This window comes from Episyrphus balteatus, chromosome 1 (genome assembly GCF_945859705.1).
Source record: "Episyrphus balteatus chromosome 1, idEpiBalt1.1, whole genome shotgun sequence".
Lineage (NCBI taxonomy): Eukaryota > Metazoa > Arthropoda > Insecta > Diptera > Syrphidae > Episyrphus > Episyrphus balteatus.
In genome coordinates this window covers 31,569,165-31,581,481 of record NC_079134.1, presented here as the reverse complement: position 1 = coordinate 31,581,481, position 12,317 = coordinate 31,569,165, and the positions used below count along the sequence as shown (strand labels likewise).

At 26.7% G+C, this 12,317-nt stretch overlaps 1 protein-coding gene across 9 annotated transcripts in view; it reads right to left on the bottom strand.

Moving 5' to 3' along the window:
• Positions 1 to 12,317, bottom strand: part of LOC129907830 (CUGBP Elav-like family member 2) — a 473,931-nt gene that overhangs the window by 148,384 nt on the left and 313,230 nt on the right. For 7 of the 9 annotated variants that reach the window (XM_055984222.1, XM_055984216.1, XM_055984215.1 and 4 more), the window contains one exon: positions 3,752 to 4,128. In XM_055984222.1, coding sequence (XP_055840197.1) covers positions 3,752 to 4,118 — 367 coding nt within the window. In that variant the 5' untranslated portion in view covers positions 4,119 to 4,128. Of the gene's footprint in view, positions 1 to 3,751; positions 4,129 to 8,830; positions 9,314 to 12,317 lie in introns of those variants that run through there. The other 2 variants (XM_055984221.1, XM_055984223.1) reach the window with 2 other exon arrangements.

Here is a 12,317-nt window from a genome sequence, read left to right as displayed (position 1 = left end):
AAAAATTGTTTTTAGATGAATTTTTTTTTAGAGGCGCCACTTGCAATCTTGCCCAGGGGCGCCGGTAGTGCTTAAACCGGCACTGCTTCTACGTTGTGTCGTTGGCGGCATTGGGGGCATGAGGACAAGCAATTTGTTTGTCAAATTTTATGGTTTTAGTGTTGCCATTGTTTTGTTTAGTGGATATAAAAATGTAATACGATCGATAAAAAAATTAAATCAATTATCTATTTTTTTTTTTTTAATTTTAATGGTAGTCATAAACAGTTCCACAAATTTTATCGTGAGTAAAAATGATCCATTTTTACTTCAATAGAAAAAAAGGTTGCGTATACACCACAGTAACCTTTCATAATTGAAATATTTACTAAATATTATTTATTGCTGATCAACAATAAAACTAGCTAGATCTAGATATGCAATAAAGTAAATACTCCATACCAGATACCTATGTAAAAATATCAATTTAAAAAAAAATGCATTTGAGATTAAAAAAAAATAATGTTACCTATGGCAAATAAAAAAAATTTAAATTAAAAAAAATATATTTATTCAAACTTAAAAATATTTGCATTTAAAAAAAAAATATATTTATTGCCACTAATATTTTGCATTAAACAAAAACATTATTGCAAATGCAAAAAATTTGCATTGAAAATAAAATTTTTATTGCAAATAAAAATACATATTTAGCATTTAAAAAATGTATTGAAAAAAAATTTTTTTCTGCACTGACAAAAAAAAAATTCATTGCAAACTAATGTGTGCATTAAATATGTTTTTTTTTATATTTCTCAAATTTCTTACAATTTTGACTACTTGGCCTTCTATGAGCTTCAATATTATAGTTGAAAAAGCTAATGTATGATCAAATAGTCTCAATTACAAGAAACGAATATTAAAAAAATATGCACACATTGTGCATTGAACTTTTTTTTTTCAAAGCAGAAATTTTTATTTGCAATAATGCAAATTTTTCAAAAAATTTTATTTCCATTGCAAATTATTTTCAGCTGCAAACAAAATTTTTATTTAATACAATTTTTTTTTAGTTCCATTCCAACGAAATTTTTTTTTTTTTTGAATGTAAATTTTTCACATTTTTGTTTTCAATTGATATTTTTACAACCCTGGGTTAAAAATAGTGTAACTCAAAAAGTCCTAAAAATAAGTTTTAACTTTTCAAATTAACGTAAAATTTTCAACATTTATATCATATACCAAATATTGAAAACAGCTAAACATAGCCAACCTTTAATTGAAAAATGTTACAATTTGTAACATATTTTGTTGACATTATATCATGTTTCAATCACACAATTTTGTGAGAATTTATATCAGAAGACGTTTTAAGTTTGAGTTAAAATAATTTTTTTCTGATTGCATTTTTATTTCTATTTCGATCAGTTTTGGTTTTTTTTTCTTAATTGAAAAAGATAAAATTTCATAATATGTATCTAGGCATTTTTTTTTAACCACTGAATGGTGACTTGTATGATGTGCGTATGGGCAAAAAATAAATAGACCAAGATATAATTTCTAAGTTTAATTAATGAATTAATGTACATAGTAATTAAAAGGAATTCCTTTATTTTCCTAAATTAAATTTTTTTTATTTTGATTTTTTTTTTACGTTTACTAATTCGGATATAGTACAGGTAAAAAGTTAAAAAATCAAATAGTAAACAAAAATAGTTACATTCATGAAACTTCTTTAGTCAACAAAACAGGGAAAACAAATTTATTTGTGGAATTATATCATGTTATAATCAAGGTTTTAGATGCAGCATGGAAAAATGATTTTTGAAATTCTTGAAAACATTTTGGTGGTGAAAGGGTGTTTTTTATTGTACTGAGTTATTGTGTGAGAAAAATTTTATAACAGCTGACATAATGTTCGTTTGTTATAATACTGAGAAGAATCTAAACAAAATGTTTGATGGAAAATATTTAATTAAACTGCGAAGAAAAATGAGTAAAAATGTTTTATGTGAAAGGTGTTTTTTTTTTTTGGCTAAAAAGAAAAATGCGCAATAAGTCCCAAGAAAATCAATAATAAAAATGTCACTCTTACAAACTTTACTAGCTACGAGTATGTTGTCTTTAACATAGGAATTATGGTAGTATTATTTTTCGGGTTAGGGACTCCAACTTGGGGTCAAAAATCTGCCGGGGTCAAAATTCTTTTGTCAAAATTCTGCTTTCAAAATTCTGCTTTTCAACATTTTCCAAACCTTTTTTTAATTTTTTTGCAAAATTCTGTAAAATCATCTTCTTGAAAAATTATCTACTTATTTGATTACTTAACTTACCTACATAATTTGTCATTCTTTGAATGCATATTAATTTTTGTTTTATAAATGAATAAATTTGAAAATACTAAGAAAAGGTTTTTAATACTAAACATTTCCGAAAATAATTCCAAATTTTTTAATTGATGAATATTCAAAAATTTGAATAAGAAAAGGAATATTTTGTATCAAACAACATCGGTTCCAATAAGTTATAGATTTTATTTGAAAGAAAGTCAGTCTATGCATTTTAAAAAATATTTGCGACACTTAAACAAAAAAATTTAGGAAAGTACCAATGTTGAATTACATTAATGAGGTGTATTTTTCTTTAGCTATAAAAAAACAAAAACATAATTGGCAGAATTTTTTTTTTTCAAGTGTAATGCTGGCAGAATTTTGAAAAGCAGAATTTTAAAAAGTAGAATAGAAAAAAAGCAGAATAGAAAAAAAGCAGAATTTTGAAAAACAGAATTTTCGTTAAAAAATCAGAAGTAAGGGTACGACAGATCTAACTGATGAGCCCACTGTCGTACCTGGGCGAAACGCTTTATAAATTTTTTGGAGTTGAGGTCACTTGAACTTATAAATTGAATTAGGTATATTAATTTTAATAATTTTGTATTATTTTTGTTATTTTTTCTTCGTTATGTTACATTTAAGATATCAACGAAAAATTAAGGGACCTTGTAAAAATATTTTGGATAAAAGCGTTCTTTTTTTGATAGAGGAGAGAGTAAATTCTTAAAAACAACTCACAAAAAATATATGGTCCTTGTCTTATGTTGTGTTTGAATATAAGCTTTTTGTATTATTTATGATTGAAACTGATAATAAATTGAGCCTTTGGCTTCGAAGGTAGTACTTTTAGCGAAGGAAACGTAAGTAATATGTCAAAAAAATAGTTCAAGAAATTTTACTCAGTTGAATTAGGATTGGAATCAGGAGTTTTTGTAACAAAATTCTTAAACTTAAATTATGAACTTGATGTAGATACTTTTCGTCAGTTGCATATTTATTATGCTTGAGAGTTTCAATCAGTACTTTCAATAATAATTTTCAATAGATGGAAAAGAATGGTTTAATTTTTAATTAAAAAAGTTTGTTGGAAGCTGTTATTTTTTTTTTTTCGTAGGTCCTGGTAAAAACTGTTTGGAAATATTTACTTTTGATTTTTTTCAATCGACAGCCCTGGGTTTTGTTTTCTAAATTTTACATTTTTTGCTTTTTGTACAGTCTTTGTTGAGCGAAAGAGTCAAGTTATGCTGTTTTTAATTTTAATTCACAATAATCTCTACCATCACAACCCACTTTCACAATTATTATAATAAAAGTTAGAACTACCATCATAACGATAATAGCACTATCGCCCAGCACTATAATTCCCCAGACATCTACTTTTTTTTTTCATTTTGATTTTTTTTTTTTTTTAATTAGATAATTGAAAATTGTGAACTTACCCTTGCTGATTCCGGTGGCTTTATCTCGTAGAACATTAATCGAATGGACCCGACCAAACTCTTCGAACATCTCTCGCAGCTGGCGCTCATCCATTGACTTTGGAACTTGGCCAACAAACATTTTTATCGTATCTGGATCCGGTTCCTCGTCGAAGGGGATATCCGACGTGTCCATGCGGATAAGTGCGTCCGATGGGACATTTTTATTCGCATTTCTCGTGTTGTTATTATTATTGTTATTGTTGGGGCTGCTGGTGCTATTGTTGTTGTTGTTGCATAAACTAATATTGTTATTCAATAGGCTACTATTGTTATTATTGATGGGACTGTTCGGTAAACTGTCGTTGTTGCTAGCATTGTCGCTCATACCAAACGCACTAAAAGAAAGAAGAAAATAGAAAAAAATTGCTAAATTAAATTATTTGTTTAGTGTTTTTTTGTACTGTTTTATTATTATGTCCTTCGGGACCTGAACAGTGTAATTGGCAGTTAAGATCCTAATAGGAAACATAGAAGGCGATAATCAAAGCATAAACCAAGACATAAAGAAGGGAAAAGAGTGTAAGGGGTGGGAGACACTACTTGTAATTATTATTAGAAATTCATAAATGTTGTAAGCTTGGGGATAATTTTGAAATCCTTAATGAATTTGGCCATGCAAGTTGCATGTTTACGCATTAAGGATTGTTTTAACTTACATGGGTTTGCAACAGAGTAAATATTAGATAACTATAGCCATTATAATAATGATTGATGCTGCATTGTTGACGCAACAAATATTTGCCTTGAGATTCAGGTAAGACGATATTTGTTTTTTGCCTTCTCAAAAATGTTATGATTTTATCAAAAGGGTACTTATTTAGATAAGTTACATTATATAAAAACAGATATTTGTAAATCTTTAACAGTTTTAAAAATTTTTGTTGACTAAAATAATTTTAACCTTTCTACTAAGCTCGTAAATTAATATTTAATAAATAAAAATATAAATAAATTTGTTTTTAATTTTTGACGAGGGTAGGTATACAACTTATTTAATTTCACTTCTTAAATGGAACAAGTATAAAAAAAATTGCAGCTGTCATAAATACAATTTTAAAGTTTTTTTTATCATTTGAAGATTGTTTTTTTAATCCTACAAAATGAGTAAAGCTTGAAAAAGAAAACCCTTATAATGAAATTTTAATCACAGATAAGAGTGTCAAACCAATTTAAAGGTTGTGTAAACTAATTTCGATATATCAAAAGGCAAACTTAATTTGAAAAAAATCAGCTCAAATATCTTTTTGCTCGAAAGATTATATTCAACAAAAGAGATAAAAACTATATTTTTGAGGTTTTTGATACAAAACTTACATTTATGCAAACAGAATAATTGGTGAATTACTCAAGCATTGCAAAGAAAAATATAAATGCTTTACTATACTTTTACTTGTGATTTTACTTAAGATTAGAGCAAATTAAGGATACGCAACAAAAAATCGAACTTGACAAAAAAAAATCATTGCGATGGAATAGAAAAATAAAATGGGTCTGGAACACTGTCAGTTCCGTCTTTTTATTCAAATTTGCATAATTTTCAATACACAAATTTTTAAAATAAAATAAAATTAAAACGGTGATGAATTTTTTATTTAAATTGACAATTTCTTAAGAATGGTAAATTAATTATAAGATATTTGAAAATTTGTATTTATAAAAAAAAAAACTTTTAATTTTGGTTTACAAGAAAGTACCTAAATTAGAAAGTAAATTAAATACATAATTTTTTATTAGGAACGAAATAAAATTAATTTCTTGTAATTTTAAAAAATCTTTGGCTTATCAAACATTACAAAAGATTCTTAACAATTTTTGACAATTTTTTTCTTAATAGACAGAATCTTTTCAACAAAGAGAAGTAATTTTTAGGTAGGGTATGTTTTTATAGAATTAAAAATTCAACTTATAGTTGCCGCGTTTAAGCTTGATCAGAATATGAACACAAACTTTATAATTAAGACAAATTAACCATCTCATTGTTGTTACACAAATTTTATAGAAAGTTTAGGTAGGATTTATCTTTTAAAGAAATATTTTTTTTTTTATTTTGAAATCATTCTGATCACTATTTTTATCGTAATTTCCATAGAAATTTTTTTTTTTTTTTAATGTTCACTATCTCCCAAAAAATGTACTTAAACTCTAAAATTTTTGTATACAAAATATTTGAATTTTAATTAAAATAAAAAAAAAAATTATTCAAAATATATTTTTTTCGGATTTAAAAATAAATTGAATCTTTTGATTTTTTGAGAATATATTTTAAAATTTTCGAATATGAGACCTAGAATTTTGTTAACTTTTGGTTTTAGGTGTTGATAATTAAATTGTCACAAACAGCCAATGGAATAGGTATCAATTTTATTTCAATAGATTTTTTTTTTTTTTAATTCTTAATAATTAAGAATCTTTAAAATGAGATTGAGGTACTTATTTATTTTGGTTTTTTTTTTAATTTTTTTTATTTGAAGTACAATTTTCTTCAACTTTGTTTTACTTGCATAAACTTAATCATAAAAACAAAAATTTAAACATTTAAGCTACTTGAACTTTTGGATTCAGTTATGCATTTTATTTAAGATTAAATTCAAACTAGATTAAGTTTTTTCGCATTTACCTTATTTATTTAAATTATTTAATTAGAAAACTAAAATAACTTCGGTCAAAAGTTATGAACCATGAAAATGTAAATTAGAATGGTATAAATCTCCAATAACAAAAATATCAGAACTTCGAAAAAAAAAAATTGAATTTCATTTTTAAATATTCTGAAAGTTTAAACTGAATGTGTGTAATATGAATCAATTTCTTAAAAAAAAAAATAAGACCCACAATAAATCACAAAAGTTCTTCAAATTTCAAATAAAAACAAAATAGCCAGGGAAACTAAAAAAGTCTGCATTTTTTCACAAGTTTTGCATTTTTGTAAAATAAAAATTAAATTAAAAAAAAATTAAAACGTTACAGCACCGAATTATATGCAGAGATGTAAAAATATCAATTGAAAAAAATGCATTTGATTTGAAACTAAAAAAAAAAATATTCATAGCAAAAAAAATGCATTTGAAAAAAAAAATTGCATTGAAAATAAAATTTTTATTACAAAAAAATATTTTGCATTAAAAAAATTTTTTATTGGAAATAAAAAAATTTCAGAATTGAAAAAAAAAAGCAATACAAAATGTATGCATTCATTTTTTTAATATTCCTCGAATTTCTTACAATTTTGGCTCTTTGACCATTCATCATACCTAACATTGAACCTAATTTATGGGCAAAAAGTCAAAATTGTAAGAAATTCGTGGAATATAAAAAAAAATATTAAATGCACACATTTTGCATTGACTTCTTTTCAATAAGTATAAAGAAAATTTTTTATTTGCAATCATTTTTTTTTTATTCAAAATATTTTTACTTGCCATACAAATTTTATCTTAAACGCAAATAATTTTTAGCTGCAATAATTTTGTTTAATGTAAAATATTTTTAGTTGCAATTAATATTTTTTTTTAATGTAAATATTTTTCACTTGAAATAAATTTTTTTTATTGTAATTTTTTGTATGTACCTAAATATTTTTTTTTTTATAATGTTTTTAATTTTTAATGGAATGCATTACAAAAAATATTTTTACAACACTGTAGGTACATCACAACTTTTTTATGGGAGGTACCTAAAAATATTAATACATTTATTTGGTTTTCAAGTACTTGGTATGTAAACTTTAAGAAAATATATTCTGAATCTTTAACAATTGAGAAGAATTTTTATTCAGGATTCGAATTTTTTTTTAATAATGTACTGCCTACCTATCTTGCTATACCTAATTTAAAATTGACCTAAGTTTGACTTTAATTTTTTTTAAAGTATTTTTTTACTTAATATTCCTATAAATTACCCTAAAAACAACAACAACAATTATCTTTTCATGACAAATGAAAGTCAAAACAAAGAAAAAAATCTAAAATCCTTTTCAACAATATAACAACAAAACATATTTCATTTAGTGCTCAATTAGAAAAATAAATGCGCTACCTCCTGCGCCATTATAGCTATATTGACTTGGCCTTATACCTACTTAAATATATGCTTGTACTACTTTCATTAACAATCAAATTCCCCACTTTGTTGTAAATTATCTAAATTATCCGCAATTTTTCACGAAATTCGTATTTAATGATTTTGCCTAAGTGGTCCCTCATGAAAAAAAAAAAAACAAAAAAAAATGAAAATGAAAATGCTTTGGCACTAGGACAAAACAGAGGGGCTAGCAAACAAAATAATTTGCTTGTAGCGCAGTAAATTTTGTTTGTGTATGTGTGTGTTGGCGGGAGTTTGAATGTGAGGGAACTCTGGCTTGGCTCTATTGCCACGTGAACTTCCCATTATAATCACCGTGGCTCTGGCTGCTAATCCCATGTTGAGGAACCAGGAACAGAAAAGCAATTATGAACGTTGAACCATGGATGATGGTGATGATGGTCATCGTCGTCGTCGTACTTCGTCGTCGTCCTTCTACGGGTGAACAGAACAACCAACACACATAAACATACACATTAACTGTTATATTATACAGAAGCAGCAAAGAGTATATTTTGCAAAACACTTAATCCCACTTTTGACGCAGTCCATCGATTCTTCCTAACCCCCTTCTCCTCTAAATACAATCTATACCCACGCAAGATAGAAAGAGAGAGTGAGAGAGCACCCGCCCCAAAAAACCCCATGATGGTTATTTGCCGTTGCAATTAAGAGATAATAGCAAATCAATAACCCCCAAATGGATAACGGGCCATTTCCTTTTAGCCAGCACGTGAACATTTTCATTTTGGCCTTCGTTTTGTCTCAGGCTTAAATCGTCTCGGTAAACTAACCACAAAGATCTTTCAAGCTTTCACCCCCTTTATCAATAAAGGAGGTGGCATATTGGTAGTGTGGGCGTTAGGGAGACAAATGGTGTGCAAATAATTATGCCCAATAACCAACCTGTTCGTATACAATAAAATGTTGCCATAATAATAAAAGATGATTACTCACTCAAGGTATGAATGGCTTTTGCCGGAAAAATCAAAAATCAATCTGCGTGAGTCCAAATATCCATTTGCGGTACTTCGAAGCATTTTTTCAATTTTTTTTTAATTTTTCAAATTTTTGACGAAAAAACCGTAGCCGAACGAGACAGAAAAATAAAATCAACTAAATCTCTAACACAGTTTAGTTACAGTTATAATGTTTTTTTTTTTTTTTTTGGTGTAAAAAAGTCTATTTTACAATTTTTTTTTTTTTTTTTTAAATAAAATACTCAAATTGACCAATTGACTATATATGATAAAAAATATATATTTTTTTTATCGACCAACACTACACTGTGCGCGTACCACTGATTAAAAAAAAAAAGAAAAAATTTAAATCCAAAAAAATATAGACAATTAAACGGATAACGTCCTCGCGAGTTCTAACAACGACTACGGCTGACGAACAAATGGACGATTTTTAATCTGGGTCAAGCTCTCAATTACTTTGTTTAATATGGCGCGAGCATCAGTTAAAGTGTCAGTGTGTCAGTCCTCAGTCATCATCATCATCATCATCATCGGCTCATCGACCATTGGCAATGCAATTTAGTTTGGGTGTTTTTTTTTTTTTTTCGTTTTGTTGCTTTAACTTGAATGCTGATTAGGTTGGTGGTAACGGTTATCCCGTTGGTAATTTTTTGTATTTTAAGCTTCTGAAGAAGAATATTATTTGGAAGCTTGTGTTGTTAAAGAGTTTAAAATGCAGTTATGTTTTGATGATGATGATGATGAGAGAGATTCTTTCTTTTTTTTTTCAAGGTTTCGGCTAAACCGGAACTTGATTAATGATGAGAGGAAAATATTTACAGTCGATGCAACTTATAAGAAATTGATTTTATTCAAAACAGCAACTTATTGAAAAAAAGTAATACATTAGCCGTGAGTTACAGAAAAAACATGGCTATTGTTGTTGAAACTTTCATCAGTTGACAAACATTTCAAAACATTCAAGTTAAATTCTTTTGCTAAAAATCAAATCTTAATAAATTCTTTTAGTAGAGAAACAAAAAATTGTTGGTGAACCCGATTTTGATGATCTTTTTTCATGTTGTATTTTTTAATTAAATTGCTTGTGAAAAAAATAAAATGCACGACTGGGTCGCACGTACTTGCTCTTGTAGTTCAAAGTATCTTTATCTGAAATATCTATTGGAAATTTAAGATTTTGTTTAGTGTGGAGAAAAAAAATTTAAAAAAATCGAAAGTTAAAAAAATTAAATTTAAAATTTTTTTTTTCAAAAACTTTTATTTTAATTTTTTTTTACATTTTGCACTTCAAAATTATGTCTGTAAATTTTGAATAAAATTGACTTTGACAAAATATATGAACTTAAAAAATATATGTCAATTTTTGAAAAACGGCAACGCCATATTTCCGTTCTCCGAATTTTTTGAGAAAAACGAAAAACGCAGTTTTGTTAGTAGGAGTATTACGTACACCAAATTTAATCAAAATCGTTTGAGCCGTTTTCGAGAAAATTGCAATACGTCGAAAACGTTATATGGGAGATGTGTTAAAAAAGAGATATTAAAAAAATAATAAAAACGGGTCTAGGGAATTACGTAAAAATCATCTGTACCAAGTTTCAAGTGGGTTGGGTTCGATATCCCGCTTTTTATATTCCCGTTTTTTAAAATCCCGCTTTTAAAATCCCGTTTTTCATTATCCCGCTTTTTATAATCCCGCTTTTTAAAATCCCGATTTTTATAATCCCGTTTTTTACTATCCCGATTTTGCAAGCAAACTAGTTGTTTTATTTTAAAAAATCGCGCGATTTTTTAAAATAAAACAACTAGTTTTGCTTGCAAAATCGGGATACTAAAACAAATTAAAAAATGAGACATTGTTCTAAACGCATTTAATTAAAAGCTTTAACAAAAAATATAATACATAAAAAAATAAGAAAAAGTAAGGAATGTGATACTAAAAAGAAATCAATTAACGAACTAATATTTATTTTAAAGTTTCAGAAGAACAATCAAATCGTGATAATCCCATAGATTAATAATAACATAAAATGATCACAACACCTTAAATTAAGTACACACTACATAATCAAAAGAAATTTCATTTAAATATATTTCAACTTATATTTGGATGCATTTCAACAATTTTGATATTTAAATAAATGAAATTTCTTTTACTTGTGAACTCAATTTAAGGCTTTAATCATTTTATATTTTTATAAAAGAAATACCGTTTTCATAATGTGTTGAAGATACATATTGTGTGGGCAAAAAATCAGTTTTACTAATTTTTTGTCTATTTCTCATGATTTTTTTATTTGTGAATTAAGCATGTATTTGGTAAAAAAATCGGGATTTTCGGGATTTGACGGGATTTTAAAATGCGGGATTTCAGAAAACGGGATTTAAAAAATGCGGTATTTTAGAAAACGGGATTTTGAAACTTTTTTTTCGGGATTTTCGAAAAACGGGATTTTAAAAAGCGGGATTCCGATACGCTCCCGTTTCAAGTAAATCGATCCATCCGTTTAGGCCCTAGCTCGATGTACAGATGGACGCACAGACGCACACACGCACAGACCGACGGACGGCATGACGAAAACTACTTTTTTGATCTTCTCCATCATCGTAATGTTGGTTTCGATTAAAACCTCGAATTTCGTTTCTACACGAAAACAATAATTGCCCTATAGAGCAAGTAAAAACAATTGTATTCGTTAAATTATAAATTCAATGCCTAAATTAAACAATTTTCTATCGTTTCACAAGTAGACTTCATACATTTAAAATTTGTTCTAGATAATATTTTGGTATCATTGAATTAATTAAATTTAAGCAAAATTTTTACATCGAGTTTTTTACAGGGTTTTTTACATGTAAAAAACTTGATGTTAAAAAACTTGAAAATTACAAGTAAAAAATTCACTGATGAAAGCCAAAACATTAAATGAAATGATTTAATTACACTGGTCAACAAAATTTAACTTTTTTTTTGTAACCTCATGTGTATAATTTGAAGTGTGTTTATGTTAAAAGTTTAAAAATTCTCAGAATATTCAACCTAAAGTATAAGTAACAAGTGTTGTATTACAATTTTTATAATCAAAAACAAATAAAATGCACGAGTAGGGTCACACGTACTTGCTCCTATAATAAAAGTAGCTTTTATGTCAAAACTTTTGAGGCAAAAAAAAATTTTGAATTAGTTAAAATTTGATTTTTTGAGGAGTTTCATAAAAAATTCAAAAATATGTACATTTTTTTTATAATTTCTTACGCCATATTTATGTTACCCGTATTTTGTGAGAAAAACTGAAAACGCCAGTTATGTATGTTAGATTAACGTACAACATAACGTTTGTTAAATTTAATCAAAATCATTAGATTTGTTTTCGAGAAAATTGTAATAACTCATTAACGGTGTACGGGAAGTAGGAGCAGATTTAAAAAAAAATAATATCATATTTCCAATATCCGTATTT